We start from the raw sequence: 17,023 nt of genomic DNA, 5'->3' as shown, positions 1-17,023 counted from the left end.
TGAAGGAAGAAAGAAAACACAAGTCTGAGAAGATGACAGCAAAGAGCATTAGCTGGTAGTCAGGGGACCAAATAAAGAGAAGCAGAAACAGCTGAGAGCAGCCTGAAGAAAAGCAAAAGCAAAATAAAATCCAATAAATACTGAGATAGTAGTGAAGCTTCTTTCAGCCTAAAAAGGAATCTTAGAGAAGTAGAAGCAGAGCAATGCCTGAGAGCAATGGCTGAGCTATTACTATGGTCTTCTTAATAAATCTTATTAATCAGATCTCTGAGACAGTTGTTTCTTGTAATAAACTAGTTTCAGTCCTGGCTGATAGAAGATGCCTGACATTATGTATGGGATGAAGAAAAGGTCATTGGAGACTATTGATCTGGATCTTGGCATCCAGGTTTCAGTAATTCAGGAGGAAGGACAAATGACCACCCAGAGGACTGCTTATGATGGGGCAGTGGCAAATAAGGTCAGCATTAGTTCCTGAATTTTTTTAATGGAAGGAGACACTTATCATAGAATTTTTATTAAAAAAAACGTTCACATGGATTTAATCTAAATGATTAAATGGGCTCATTTATTTAATGCCCATAACATTAAAAGAAAATGTTATTTTCTTTGTATCAAATTGTGCTTATATGCAAGGAAATGTGTTTAATTATCAGAACAGCAAAAGCAAATCCCATTTTAATCCAGTAGTCCCAGTGGTGCTATGATAAGAATTAAAATGTTAAATTGTGGAATCTCAGCATATTTTTTACCAGAATTAACAGATTTTTTCCCCATTTTCTTTGTTGCTTTTACACTAACATGGCAAGAATAAAACTTCTAATGAGTGTATTTATTTTTTTATTTAATTAATTAATTTGCCATCCATCTCATAATGAAGACTATGGGTGGCAGTTATGGCAGGAAAAAGGCAGTTATGCAGTGCATAAGGCTGAAAATACAAAATTGTCTGCCTAAAGGGGGCCCTCCATAACGCAGGACCTATTGTTAATTAGCTGCAGTAGTATGCATTATAACCAAAACAGCTCTTAAGGTATATTGTGTCTATTACAGTGAGTTAAATTTATGTATTAAGTTTAAGAGTAATAATTTAAGAGTAACAAGTGAGAAGAAATAGGGCTATGAGATTTAGTAGATCAGCAGCAGGGTCTTTGCTGTGGATTGGATCTTGTCAATGCTGATAAGACCTATCTGTAGCCATAAATAAGAACTTCATGAATAATTCAGTCTGAGCAGAATACTTGTGTCTAGTAACAGCTCTGGAGTAGGAATGAGAAGCGACAAATATCATGGATTTACCTCATTTCATGGGCTCTGTATGAATTCTGAGATTTTTGGAGACCAATTTTTTATTTCTAAAAAAATATTATTTCTTCTTTTCTTCCTTTTCTGACTGCTGCTTAACTTTCTGCTATATCCCATCAATCTAATTTATAGTAATGTAACCTTGAAGTGGCTATATTTCCCTCTTGAGAGCTTATTGCAAGCCAGTGAAATCTTTCCTGCATTCAATTAATATTCCCAGTAAACATAGAAAATTCTGTGCCTCCTATTATGATTCTCAGTTGTCTTGCTCTTGAAATTTATATTCTTCCTGCTGATGAAAATAAAAGTTGTAACATTTTTAACCTCTTCCTTTGAAGTACATAAAAATCTACACATACATTAGCATTAATCTATTTTCATATTGTCATCCTACAGCCCAGATGATTTACTTAATGCCTTGAATGAAGGAATCAGCCGTGCTGATGTCATCATCACATCAGGGGGTGTGTCAATGGGAGAAAAGGTACAGTATTGGATCAAAGCAGATGGTTTACGTTTAAAATAAAGTAATGGGATGAAAACTCTTTAATAAATAAGTAATAGCAAAGGGAAATCTTCAGGCACCAAAATGGAATTTAAGGACCTGATATTAAAGTCATCAAAAAGACAGCAACCTTGCAGCACTGCCCAGTATTCAGACTCAGCATGGGTACCCTTTGTCTTCTCATTGATTGCTCCTTACAGGACAGCTTATTGCCATCTCCTTATCTCAAATGCAAATTTTTCTGAGCCCCTGGATGTATCCAGAAGCTCTGGGAAAGATGTGGCTGGAAGGTACAGAGTGCTGCTAATGCCAAATTTAAAGCAGTCTTTCCCACTTCAAACACTATCAACATCTGTGCAAAGTCTAAACGCTCTGGATGGTGATGTTACCTGCCATTCGTTGTTAGAGGAACAGTATGTTGGATAAACTTCAAAAATAAAAAAGATTCAGATATACTAATCAGTTCTGAAACATCTGAGCAATTGATACTCCTCTTCATAAAGGAACAATAGCATTCTACCATCTATGCAAAATTACACTTTTGTGATGCCCTTTCATGTTGTTACCAGTTTTATTACATTGCTATATAGAGATATTTATATTGACATCATTTAACACCATTTGAGGAGGAAATTATATACAAATTCAATAAACTGGGGTGTGCAACCTCTTTTTGCCAAGATTTGCAAAGATTTGAATAATCTGTTGTTGCATTGAAAGAAGTCTTGGGTGGAATGAGAACCAAAATTGCGAAGTTTTTTTTATTTTTATTTTTTTATTTTATTTTATTTTTATTTGATTTATATGCCGCCCTTCTCCGGAGACTTAGGGCGGCTTACAATGCGCTAAGCAATAAGTTGGTGAGGTTGTGTTTTTTTTCTTAATTAAAAAAAAACTTTCTGATACTTTGCCCTCTCCCAAACTGTAGGGAAAACAGCATTTATTAGATGTTTGATGTGATCTTTTGCATAGATGGTTTGAAATTTGGATTTACAAGTGCATTATCCTAGCCTGAAAATTCTGATTGCCTATTCTTGAAACAAATATATTATCTATGTCTTTGATCTATGCCTCCTTAGCTTTCTAGGCCTGGATGATGGTTCATCTTACAAATATCTTAATTAATACCTTAGAATCCCTTTTTGGTTCTTTCTTTCCAAATAGGACTATCTTAAACAGGTGCTGGATATTGATCTTCATGCCCAGATTCATTTTGGCAGGGTTTTTATGAAACCAGGGTAAGTAATATTTCTTATGTAGCATTAGTCTTGCATATAATCTGGACAATATTGAGATCTTAATGCTTTGCCTAATAACCCAAGAAAGCATGTTCTAATAAGAAATATTACATTGCCCCTTTATTCTGCAAAATTATTCAACTACAAGTGCTGCTAAATAATCATGCTAATTACTAGAAAGATATCGTCATATAAATCACTGTAAATGGTGCAGAAGAAGAACATTTTACATTTCCTGTTAAGATAGAAGAACCTGTTGAAAACAAAAGAATGAAGAAGTAGCACCAGTCAGATAGGACCTCGTTAAAAAGTATGGATGCTTTTACTTTACTTTACTTTACTTTATTTGATTTATATACCACCCTACTCCTGAAGGACTCAGGGCGGTGAACAGCCAAACAGTAAAAATACATAGATACAAAATTTAAAAACAAAGTAAAATCAAATTAAACAATTTGGCCCAGACAGATTAAAACACCCCAATCATTTAAAAACTGATTAAAATTTGCATAATTAAAAAGAGGGAAAAGATTAGGCCAGGCCCGCCTGGTGGAATAAAAAGGTCTTAAGAGCGCGGCAGAAGGTGTGCAGATCCGGGATTCTCCGTATCTCCAGGGGGAGCTCATTCCAGATAGTAGGTGCCCCCACAGAGAAGGCTCTCCCCCTAGGGGCCGCCAGTCGACATTGTTTAGCCGACGGCACCCAGAGGAGCCCCGCTCTATGAGAGCGTACCTGCTGGTGGGAGGCTATTGATGGTAGTAGGCGATCCCATAGATAACCAGGTCCTAAGCCATGGAGCGCTCTAAAGATGGTAACCAAAACCTTGAAGCGCACCCAGAAGACCACCAGGAGCCAGTGCAGCTCGCACAGGAGAGATGTTACATGGGAACGCCATGTCGCTCCCATTACCACCCGCGCAGCCGCACTCTGCGCCAGTTGGAACCTCTGGGTGTTCCTCAAGGGGAGCCCCATGTAGAAAGCATTACAATAGTCCAGGCGGGAGGTGACGAGGGCATGAGTGACCGTGCATAGGGAGTCCCGATCCAGAAAGGGACGCAACTGGCGAATCAGACGAACCTGATGAAAAATCCTCCCGGTCACGGCCGTCAAATGCTCTTCTAAAGACAGCCGTGAATCCAGGAGGACGCCCAAGTTGCAAACCCTCTCCGTGGGGGCCAATGATTTGCCCTCAGTGATGGCGCCAACTGACTATATCGGGATGTCGGAAACCACAGCCACTCAGTCTTGGATGGGTTGAGCCTGAATGTTTTTTGAATGTTAACTTAGATTGTTTGAGACAGCTTCCTGCCTGCTGAGCATTTTTAATACCTCAATAAGGAGGTCCTATCTGACTGGTACATTCTTTCCTTGTGTGGTCAGCTCAGTTCATCTTCATTTAATTTTGTGCCTCTTCTTTTTTTCATTCATTTCTGTTTCTATGTGTAGCATGTTTTCACTGTTCACACCAAAAGAAAGCAGTGGGAAGAGATGCATTTATTTGTTTTTCTGAGACTGACAATTGGGAATTGTTTAATTGAGAGAATGATTGGTATATGCAGACAGGAATCAGCCAGATTTGTAAACAAATCTGTAAATTTGTAAATACCAAAAGTTTATCAAGATGCCTCTGGCCTATGTCAGATGACAAACAATAGGAAAAACTGAAAGGGGCAAAGGAAGCTCAAAATTTATCATGGGAGAAACAAACTTCAATCTAGAATCAGATTTTTTTAACAAAACAAGAAGCAGGAAGGACTGGACTCCCCCACTTTTTCCCTTCATTAAAACATTCAGATGATTGATGATATGAAAAAGTCTGATGTCTGGACTACACACCCTTGGGAGGAATGAAGATCTGACCTGAATATAAGGGTTGAGTGTTCTTAAATTAAAGCAAATACTTGTGGCCTCAGCCCCAAAATGGAGCATTTTAGAGCTACACAGGGGTGCAACGGTGTTATTTTCTTTTCTTCATATCCTTTGCATTGCACATATTTTTTAAATATAATAACCTGTTTATTTGTGGAAAAAGATAATTTCTTCTCCTCCTCTTGCAACATTACTTCCAGCTTTTCCCTCTTCCCCTATTTTTCTTACACACTGAGGCTTAGCAGATATTATGGTTTACTAATTCATATGAATTGACATTTCAGGGATTCCTCAAATATTTTTTATAACTTCATTTTCTAGTGCTGATACACATTCAGTGATTTTTTTAGTGATGACTGGAAATCACTAAATAAAATAACCTTTAATAATATAGAGGAGAAAATGAATGGATGCCACTAAAATAGTCATTGATTGAGATGGGTGGCTATGCAAATTGAATAAATAAATACATAAAGTAAGCAGAGCTGTATTTTAATTACAGTAGTGTATAATTTCAACAGGTAGCATTTCTTCGTACAGCATTCTCATATATTAAATATCCAAATGCTAAACATACTAATCCAAAACATACTGCCATTATTCAGAGTTAATATTAATATTTGATGTAAGAATCCACATTTCTCTGGCCTCTCAAAAGGTAGGGTGTTTTCCAGTTTCAATGTTTATAAGAAGTACCTTCATACATCTTAGTTATTTTTTCTGATGTCATATAGTATACCAACAGTACATCATTTTGTAAAAATTATCTCTTAAATTGTAACACAATATGGATTTCAGTTCTTTCCATCACATTCTCTTCCATTAGTCCAAATCAGAATTCTTAGCCCATTTTATCATACACTCTTTAATTTGTTCTTTTGTTTCAAACCTCAGCAAAAGTTTATACATTTTAACAATCACATGTTCATCGTGTGTACACAATTCATTTTCAAATTCCTTGTTTTTCAGTTCCAATTACGTTTTATCTATAATAAATCTCTCTCTTAATTGTGCATATGGAAACCACTGAAAACTAAATCCCTTTGCAGTAAATTGTTTTTGTGAGTTCATCCCATTGATTTATTTCCAAATTATACAGCTGCACTTTATTTTTCAAAAATAAAGAAATAAGGTAAAATACTTTAAAGTGCTTCATCTTTGGAATGTTAATTGCATCTCATTGAACAATGGAATGTAATTCTTAAACACTAGAAAGTGAAGTTGGAGAAATAACATCATAACTACCTAGTACGATAGACTTGCAGGGCCAGCTCAATGTGTAACATGTTTACACTGGGTGTTTTGTTAATATGATTTATTGGGTTGGGGATTTTCTGTCTTTACTGTGAGTTGTATTGTGTTGGGGGGAGTGCACTGAGAGAGCTCAACTAATCTCTGTACACATGTTGTGCACTAACAATAAAGATTTGAAATGAAATGAAATTGAAATGTAGCAAACATGCAGTTTGGAACATTATTATTAATACACTTTAATCATCTGGTAAATAATTGGGTTACAAATGAAAATAGTTGTCTTGATGTATAATTTAGTATACCAAAGATGAATTCATATTGAAAAAAATCAGCCCTAGAATTAACAAGATATTGCCAATTTGGTGGATTTTATTAGCTAAAAATCTGGCTTTCTAATGGGAAAAATGATGGAATTGTGAAGTACTATTAATTCATATTTTTATTTCCTGTGTAGTATTTTATGAGAAACATTGAATTTTTCCAAGGATGTTGAAGATAGCAGAAATGAGGCCATAAAAATATTTAATGTTATTGACAAAATTGATAATTAAGGATTTAGTTCATAATTTTAACAATCGGCATCACTTCCTAGGTTACCTACAACCTTTGCAACCTTGGATATTGATGGAGTAAGAAAAATCATCTTCGCGCTCCCAGGTAAGGTATATTAAATTATAAATCTCTTCATTCATGCTCATACATACCAAATGAATTTTAAACCAAATGTTGCAAATCGTCATGATCCTTACTGCAAATATCTTATTCATGCTGTGTATCATTATATCTTCCATATGTCACAATCACAATGGTCTTATTTTAAAAAAAAGTGTTCTTTTTTTTAAATCGACTATGCTATTACTCATTCTTGCTCTTCAGTTCATCAAATATGCCTTTTAAAAAAGTTTTAAAAAGACTCTTCCCATGAAGCACAATTTAGTTCAAAAGTAACCAATGTTCTTATTCTTGAAATAATTCTCAAATAATTTATCAAACAACTGTTTCTTGATCTTTAGGGAACCCTGTGTCAGCAGTTGTTACCTGCAATCTTTTTGTTGTCCCAGCACTGAGGAAGATGCAAGGAATTCTGGATCCTCGTCCAACTATTATAAAAGCCAGGGTAAGAGTTTTCAAATAAAAGGTGAGTTTTTGAGGTGCTCTGCTTAGTTGCACCAGTATCTCAGAGCTGAAGAAATAACCTTTAAATAGAATTCAGGTGAGGTGTTGTAAAAAGAGAAAGCATTACAGAAACGCATTTAAGATGAATCATAACTATTGAGGGTGGACAGTATTTTATCAATAAACCATTGATCTTAATATTGATTTTTGTATTATTTCTAATAGAATGTGGGGGCTCATATTTTGTCAGTAGAATAAGGATATGAGGAATAATTTGCTTCTAAGGAAAGAAATGCACAGTTAAGAGTCTTGGTCATGCAGCTAATCTCTACACCTCCAAATCATTATTAGACGACATTTTCAAATTCACGAGGCATTACTGAATTTTACATAGACTTAAAGTAAGATTCCCTTCCTGCCCATCCTAGTCTTCTCTCTTTAGGCCAAAAGGAAGATTAAAGTCCCCGTGGGCCTGGAACAGCTGATAAAAAGCAAAGAACAGCTCATCCTTGAACAGTTTCTTGCCCAAGGAATGTCAGTAATGGACAGCTGTTTCCTCCCCAACAACTCTTTTAAAAACTTCCTTTACAGAAATCAGCAGTGTAAAAATATTTAGTTTGCAAAGTGATAATATCATTGCAATTTGAATTTAATTTATAAAGATTTATACAAAGCTCCTACAAATCCAAATTTCAACAAAAAAAATACTGATTTTTTTTTGAGACAGAAAAACTATTCATTTGTTCCAGTGCCTTATAATCTTCCTAAATTCTTTTTTTCTGTATTTTATAGTTATCGGTTTTATGTATTATTTCAGATTGCATAGTTTTTTTATTAATCATAGCTAAATATTTAATAGCTTTTTTAATGGAAATGTATCTATTCCATTGTCTTTCTCTCTCAAACCTTGCTTCATTTAGAATGTCAAAAGTTGCATTGGCAACAATATTGTTTGGGGAAAGGGCCAAGGATGTATGATAGGATAAATTCAGAGATACTAAGAGTGAAGTTTGGGGCAAAACCAATGTACATGTATTTGGTCTACTCCAATCAAATTAATCTCTTGTTTTATACACGTTATTTGCATCTGTGAGCTAAATATGTGCCCTTGGAGAGGGGCATTTTAAATTTCTTAATGTCATTGTATTCAATTTGTGTGTTTTCTACAGTTATCATGTGATGTAAAATTGGACCCTCGTCCAGAATATCATCGGTGCATACTGACTTGGCATCACCAAGAACCACTGCCTTGGGCACAAAGTACAGGTTAGTGCTTACAACCTCTTTCTGCCTTTGGCAGTTTTTGTTGAGTTCACAAGTTTGAAACATGAAATGTAATGAAACACAAATGATTGGTATTTTCTCTAATTTTGAATGGCATGTAATATTTGAAACTATAAACAAAAACATGTAACAGTTAAGGAATTCCCTTTATTCTTTCTTGCTTCAAATTAGACTCATGAATCTCACCCAGTTATAAAATAAGCAAGAAGCATGAACATCTTCTGATTGTTTCAGTCTCCATTAGATGCATATATACTGTATAATACTGTATAATTGATGCAACTTAGATCTAGTGTCTTCTATTTGCCTTTTGAAGTCTTGACATCAAATATTTCATTGTATATAGAAAATATCTAGATTTGGGGGGAAAGGAGAACACATTTTATTTACACATATAAAATTGAAAGATTTACTTGACTGTCAGGAACATCATTTCCTTTAAGTACTAAGTAATTAGCAAAATTGGTGCTTCCTGATACAAAAATTCATGAACCAGATGTCTGGCTAGGGAATGAAATAGGTATTTTAATTTTGCATCTGGATTCTTTATTTATTTGGGGGAAATGTTCATTTTGAAAACTAAAACAAGCTTAACTTGCTGTGTAGAGTTTGGTGCAAAACCTTCAATGTACTTCAAGACGAGGTAAAGAAGGAAATGTGTATATTCATTTTCTGCCCTCCTGGATTATTATTGTGCTTTGCTCTTCATTTTTTAAAAATATTATTTAAAATTGTCCAAATTAAGAGCAACACACAGTGATAATTCAGGATGGCAAAAATGAGATAAACACATTTGCTTCTTCACCTCTTCTTGGTACCATGACTTGTAAGAAAATGGAGAACAGTTTGCTTATTATTACTTTCTGGTGCTCTTGACTTTTTGTTCCAAAACAATTCAAGGAGTATAAAAAAGAATAAGCATTGATGTTTGAATCTGGCTTGTAAGAAAAGCAACAAGGCCTGCTATGTGCAAAATACTAGACAGACTTTCCCAAATGAGTTAAACAGGGGAGGAGCAAAAGTGATGCAAACAGCACACAGCTTGATCACAGTAAGTTCACATTCATTAGAATCTTGTTTTCTGTAACATTTTACTCTAAAGACCATGTAAAGTCTCTTTTACGTAAAGCCCAATTGTTGATGATTTCATGGGCATGTACCTCCAGCTTATTTGGCACCAACATAGAAGTGGTTTGTTTGTGCCTTTTTCCAGAATAGTTTTCAGCTTTGGGATTTTGCCTTCCAAGTACTAACCAGGCCCGGACCTGTTTATTTTCCAAGCCCAGTCAATCAGATTCTGCCTTTTACGTATATCTCAATTATTTTTCTCTTTGTGAAAGAAAACGTTTCACAGACCCATGTTGTTCTTAGATTACCAACTTTTCATAATCTAAAACAAGTAAATTACAAGAATATGCTGTTGTTCTTAAGATGGTACTGTCTCTCCTACTACAGGTAATCCTCGATTTAAGACCACAATTGAACCCAAAATTTCTGTTAAGGGAGATATTTGTTAACTGAGTTTTGCCCCATTTTACGACCTTCCTTGCCACCATTGTTAAGTGAATCAGTGCAGTTGATAAATTAGTAACCTGGTTGTTAAGTGAATCTGGCTTCCCCATTGACTGCTTGTCAGTAGGTCTCAAAAGGTGATCACGTGACCCCAGGACACTGCAACCATCATAAATCTGAACCAGTTGCCAAGCATCTGACTTTTGATCACGTGATCATGGGGATGCTGCAAAGATCATAACTGTGAAAAACGGTTGTAAGTTAATTGCTTCAGTGCCATTGTAACTTAGAACTGCTATAAGTTGAGAACTACCTGTACTATTAACCTGTATTGTTGGCCATCATATAAAGTTGTGAGCTGCCCAGAGTCACTAAGAGTCAGTTGGCACACAAGTTTAATAAATTATTATTATACCCATATTTTCTTTTTCCAATCACTATTAGTAGGTATCGCAAATAATTCAACAAGACCCTTAGCTTCTGAATAAAACATCTTTCTGGGTCCATTCCTTGAGACCATCCAACACGTAGTCAAAAGTTCAGTCTGGCTGCTTTACAGGGTTAGGGAGTAGATGCAGGCGAACATTTTTCCCACAAGCAAAGGACCTCATTGAATGATTTGCACAGCCTTACCATACAGTAAGAATCTCACAGAAATAGTTTCAAGTGGTTGTAAAAGTGACTTTGTAGCTGTCACAACTTCCTATTTAACACCCACCACCAAAATGCCCCCTCTGAAATAAAAATGCTAAGTTTGTAATTTATATACACTAGAAATATGCATGTATGTTTGTATGTATAGAATGCAGTAAGAACAATTATAATGTGTGCATGTTCACATTGCCAGACTTACTGTAGACATTGACCTTTTCCACCCATATTTATGTTAGAGGATTCTTCAGGACTAAAAGTCTCAAACATTGCAGTAAACCTTTTAAAACTTTAATTTGGCCTCCACCATAAAACATAATATTCTTTGTACATTTATGGAATCTGTTTTGCAGTCGAAAAGATTGTTGCTCGTTCTTGTCTAGAAAGCTGTTTCAGTAGTCTTATTAGTAAGAGCATGTGAAATTGTGATATAATTACTGTAATGGATCATTTATCATTTATGTTAAGAAAATGGCACTTTAAGCATCAACCCTTGAATATTTTAAATGAATTTGTACTTAAAGGATGCATAGTTCAGCATGGGACACATGTTTTGCCAAAGTTCTCAGATTCAATCCCAGCATCAGCTGGCATTAATTGAAAAGAATCCTCATAATATCCTAGAAAAATCCATTAGCACTGACAGCATTACGCAAGACAGACCAATGATCTGATTCAATAAACAAATTTCCTATATTCCCATGTAAAAGAAAAATAGTTTAATCGTGTTTTGCTTCCTAATTTTTCCAAGTGTCTCTCAAAGAAAAAAGCCTAGCTGAAAAGTGTTTAATTGAAAATGATGAAGAGATGATTTTGCAGTAACATTACTGTATTGCGAAGAGAAGACCTGCGCCTTGACAAACTGGACATGTGTTGCCCAATGCAAAAGTTAGATTATCACCAGTGCATCCTAGAAATAAATCAGATAAATATATAAATGTTGTGTTCCAAGAAGTTTATTGCGATAGTATTATTTTAGAAATGTCATTCCATTTATTTTATTAAAATATCTTTGTGTTATTCACCATATTTTTAAATTCTGTAATATAATAATTACTATAATTAATCCTTAGAATGTATTACAACAAGATGAAGAGATAAGCATCAGTTTAGCTTTCAATAGACTAAATCATGAAACCTAATCCATTTTGGGGTACCAAAATAAAATAATGTAAGCTTCTCAGTAGCTACCAGTAACATCTGTATGCTGCTTACAATTTTTTAAAAAATTGCATATCCCTAAAAGGAGAAAAATAGTTCTGATGTTATGCACTGTGCTTTGGTCTCCTATCAAATCTAGGCGGCTGTAATGAGAAAGAATACTGCATCTGATCACTAATAAACTCTATGCCACAGCAGTAGAGTTGTAGTAATACAGGACTGTATTAACCACACTTGGTACTTTTTAAGCCATTTGCTTTACTGCAGGAGAAGACTTCTTTGAAAAGGTGGTTTGTAGTTTGGGCCTATTAACTTTGGGGTTTATCATATCCATGGCCAGTATGCAATTCTAAGATGATAATTTAAAAGGAAAATCATTGAGATTAAAAAGGTTATCTTTTTATGAGACAATTATTGGGACAGTTCAACCCCATATTATAATGCTGTTTGGTAATGGAAATTAATATTGCACTTTAAGAATTCTGGGGGAAAGGCTGACAATTCATTTCTTGTCCTATGGCATTTGTCCTGCTAATGAATCTTTTTTGATTTCTATAGGGAATCAGATGAGCAGTCGTCTGATGAGTATGCGCAGTGCCAATGGACTGTTGATGCTACCTCCAAAGACAGAGCAGTATGTGGAACTTCATAAGGGAGAGGTGGTTGACGTCATGGTCATTGGAAGACTATGATGTTACCAGCAGGAGAAAAGTTTTGATGCATGTCCACATATCATTGACTGTATCCTGTAATATGCAACGGCACAGCTAGTTTTTCTGAATTGGATAAAAGTTGATCAGTATAAACACCTTGAACTATATTTCAAATGGATTTAAATAAATACCTTTTAAAAAAAACTTCAAAAACAAATCTTAAAAGAATTTATTCTGATTATATCAAAGCAACTTTTTCATTTCTTGCAATTGCTTTGTGTGTTCAATGCTAGTTCCAATAGCAGTAGCTTTTAGTAGACAGCGGTAGGTGCCTGCAGAACTTGTGTTTTTTCTCATCTTTAAGATTCAACTACTTATGCTCTTAAAACAAGGCTGTCTGCTTATTTATACTAGTGTAGACAACACTTGGATTTTCCCTTATTAGTATGCTTCATAACTGCTTCACCGAGAGCTTCTGCTTGTTCTTTATCGTATCTCGTGTTGATGTGCACAGTGCCAAAAGCAGAGTGGCTGCCCTGGGAACCCGATCAAGCCCCAAGGTTTTCCTCCTTGCTGCGCGTTCAGGGATACCTGTCATCCCAGCAGCCACCCAGCTCAGTACTATTGGGCAGTAACTGGATACTTTTTGTTTAAACAAACAACAACAAAAAAATTGCTTCCTTAAGTGCTGACAGCCTTTTTAACCAATACATTTAAAATGTACAGAATTAAAATCTTTAAAAAAAAAAATCAAAGACTGATCTTGTACAGATATTAGTGTTACCAGCATTCATGTGGAAATTAAATAAGAAATAAAAACTAATGTTAAACAACTCTGTACCATAACATTTTCTGTAATGATACTGAAATTTAAATGAATAAAAAAAATCCTGAATCATTATTTAAAAGGTGATTGTGTTAAGCCTGTTTTCAGTCTTGGGGAAAGGACACCATGGTTCAAAAATTAAATGAGCACAAATATATTGGAGAAAAAAAAATGCTGATGCATAAATTTTGAATTTAAAAGGTTTTAATAAGGTTGTGTTATTTTTCTTGAGTAATCTTAAAACTGCAATCCTTGGAAGATACTTTAACGGTACGATTTATGAACATCACCAATACAGATTAATTTAAAAATATAGGATTTAAATCATCTAAGAAACTGACATGAGTGAAAGAAAATGTTTAACTACTGTATGGAATATTTCTACATTTTAAAAATTATATGCCTCAGGAACACTATTGCAGTTGACCCATAGTCATTTACATAATGTGACACTTCTAGGTGTTAAATAAGAAGTGAAGGAAATAAATGCAGTATGAGATAACTAACTGCAAGATTGCTTTCAGGATACTGCGTAGTGAAAAATATTTTGAGTTCAGGTCTTCCACCTACATAGCATTATTGCTCTCATGACTACTTAAAATACTTGTTTTTTAAAATTCCATAAAGAGATACATAAATTATAGTTTGCCTTAAGATAATATTTATTGCTAATAAACTGTAAAAATATGGTGAAATGAGAAATACATTTTATTCTAGACTAGAATTAAGACTAGTAAAAATACTATTCAATATAGAATGTAGAACTTAAAACTGATTTGATATTGACCATGGCACTTCATGACTGCCTACAAACCTATTTCCATTTGGGAATATGCCAAACAATGATGGTGAACCTTCTCTAGAAGAAGAATAAGTAGAGTAATGAAAGTTTAACACTGTTTAGCTTAATGTCAATAGTTAGACAGAGTTAGATAATTCCCCTCCAATAACTCCTTTGATTTATCTGCCCTCTTCACTGAGCATCATAACCAGATTAGAAATAAAAGTGTGCTTTCTTAAACAGAATACTTATAAAAATGCAGATTTAGAAAAATGCAATGCTTTTCATTTTTGTTTAAATTAGGTAAAACATCTTTTTACGTATGAAGATAATATCACAACTTGTTGATAATAGCACAAAGACATTTGTATAACTCTTAGAAATCACTACTTAATCTCATTTTGTATTTCAAAAAAAATATTTTACAAATGGCTTTAATCCAGATTGATTCTTTGGGGCATCATCGTTACTGTTGAGTCTGATTTTTTTCTGTGTATTTCTATAAATTTCTGCTCTCCCATTAAAAATGCCTTTCTGTTTGTATTTCGTAGTTCTCACACTTCAGTGTTCTAAGATTATTTGCCAACACTGGCATGTTCATTCACTGTTTCCTGTGCTAAAGTAAGTTTTTTGCTATTCTTCTACACATGTTGACAGGACTCTTCCTTATGCTTACTAATATCTCTTATTTGAAACTTAGCTTATATTTCACCTTATATCTTACAGTTATACTTTCTCTGCAGTTCTACTTTTCTTTCATTTCTGAATAGATATATAGAGCATTGTGTTCTAAGGGAACATATTCACAGCAAAGATAAACTCCCAAGTGGACTCAATGACTTTCAGTGTGTGTGTTAATGACCAGATGACTGTAATCCTTCCATTCCGCCCCACCATCCTGTCAGAACCTATCATTCCATTCTCCCATCATATAGTCACAATTGATGAAGTTTTTTTGAATGAGAAGTGTCTTCTTGCTCAAAGAAAAAGATGCCTTTTGAAAAAAAACGCACCCTTGAGACATCTATCACTAATACCTTAATTATATTAAACAACTACTTACTAACTTCACATTAGCTTTGATATTGCAACTGCCATCAGGAAAATCATCAGAGAGATAACAAAAGTCAGGCCACTTTGGCAAGGCTTAAAAAAACAGCAGAAATTTGATGAAATAATTAATGTTAAACTATGTATTGACCACTTATTCAGCATAGAGAAATTATATAGAGAAACTATATAGGGAAACACTGTATATGAATGGAAGGAAAGATGTAACATTGAGTGAGAGGAGCAAAATAGATAGTTGATAATCTATGCTGGCTGGGCACTTCTGACAGTTGAAGTCAACCCATCTTGAAGTTGCTGAGGTTAAGAAATACCGATCTAATTTCTGGGAAAAAACAACAGGTTGCAGAAGGTCCCTCGCTGAAGATGTCAAACAAGCTAATGGTCTTGAAAAACATCTTGTTATTTCTTAATAGCTACAGGTCAATATAGGTAGTACATCTGTGGTGGCACAGTGGTTAGAATGCAGTATTGTGGGCTACTGCAGTTTGGCAGTTCGATTCTCACCGGCTCAAGGTTGACTCAGCCTTCCATCCTTCTGAGGTCAGTAAAATGAGGACCCAGATTGGGGGGCAATATGCTGACTCTGTAAACCACTTAGAGAGGGCTGTAAAGCATTGCGAAGTGGTGTGTAAGTCTAAGTGCTATTGCTATTCTAGTCCTTGACGTACAATTGGTCAATTACAACTGTTCAGTTACGATGGCTGCACCACCCCCATCATGACCATCATGGAACACATTTTGAGTATTTGGTAAATGACTCATCTTTATAGCTGTTTGCAGCATCCCATGACCATGTGACTGCAATTTGCTGTAATTTTTTGGCTGGTTTCTGGCATTCACTTCCAGTTTCGAGCAAAATAATACAGATTGGGAACAACTGATTTGCTTAATGACTGTGGCATTCACTTAATGACTGCTGCATTTGCTTAACAACTGCCACAAAAAAAATCAGGTCCGGTCACGTGATGTCTTGATTTATAATCACAACAATTCATAACCGTAATTCTGGACTCAATGAGTCATACGTCAAGGACTATCTATATAAATAATGTTCAAATACTGTCATCCTTTATATACGTTGATAATAGTTCAATTTTAACAGAATTTAAGGGATCTATAGTATTTAATTCTAGATCAAGACAGAAAGTATATGGTCTTCCAGTTGATAGTCTTTAGCAGTCCATTATCAATTGTGATGAGATTGGTAATCCAATATGTAGGGGACCATTGGTCCCCCACCCATTTTCTAGATGATGTGCTATTAGGAGAATAAAATATATTGTTATTGTTTCAAATAATATAATTTAATTCTAACATGTCCTTTCATATGTTTTTTTGTCTTTACATTTTCTTAAGATTTCTTTTTTAGCACCCCTTGTTCAGTTCTAAAATTTACTGTGCCTTCTCTCTCTATGGATCAGTTGGTATCAAAATCCTTTCTAGATCACTAAAGAAGTCAACTATGTGTGAAAAAAATGTGTGTGTGAACAGAATGAATAATCACTTTCCCCCCCAGACCTATTTCTAAGGCATTATTATAACAATTATGTTTCTCATTTTCTCTTGCAGAAGGATATTAAATTTTGTCAGCCTTTATGTCATATATAAAAGAAGTAATACTTCATTTTCAGAGAACTTGATGGCTATAGTACGAGTTTTCCTAATAGATGCCAGTCTTTCATATGTCACCAGTTCAACCCTTATGGGAACTGATTAGAACTGAAAAGTATCATCTGAAAGTGCTTTAGTGCTTTGTGAAAATTATTAAAATAATTTACAGAGTTAATATAATAAACT

The 17,023-nt window shown here is 34.7% G+C and overlaps 1 protein-coding gene across 17 annotated transcripts in view; it reads left to right on the top strand.

Moving 5' to 3' along the window:
* GPHN (gephyrin) overlaps positions 1-13,456 on the top strand; it is a 243,729-nt gene extending 230,273 nt beyond the window's left edge. For 16 of the 17 annotated variants that reach the window (XM_034417588.3, XM_034417586.3, XM_034417584.3 and 13 more), the window contains 6 exons: positions 1,702-1,789; positions 2,975-3,048; positions 6,764-6,828; positions 7,185-7,288; positions 8,457-8,553; positions 12,454-13,456. In XM_034417588.3, coding sequence (XP_034273479.1) covers positions 1,702-1,789; positions 2,975-3,048; positions 6,764-6,828; positions 7,185-7,288; positions 8,457-8,553; positions 12,454-12,587 — 562 coding nt within the window. In that variant the 3' untranslated portion in view covers positions 12,588-13,456. The remainder of the gene's footprint in view (positions 1-1,701; positions 1,790-2,974; positions 3,049-6,763; positions 6,829-7,184; positions 7,289-8,456; positions 8,554-12,453) is intronic. The other variant, XM_034417589.3, reaches the window with a different exon arrangement.
* The last annotated feature ends 3,567 nt before the right edge of the window (positions 13,457-17,023 follow it).

Source organism: Pantherophis guttatus, chromosome 1, assembly GCF_059756535.1.
Source record: "Pantherophis guttatus breed Tessera chromosome 1, ASM5975653v1, whole genome shotgun sequence".
Classification (NCBI taxonomy): domain Eukaryota; kingdom Metazoa; phylum Chordata; class Lepidosauria; order Squamata; family Colubridae; genus Pantherophis; species Pantherophis guttatus.
The sequence above is the reverse complement of the archived record's forward strand: the minus strand, read 5'-3'. Positions and strand labels throughout refer to the sequence as shown.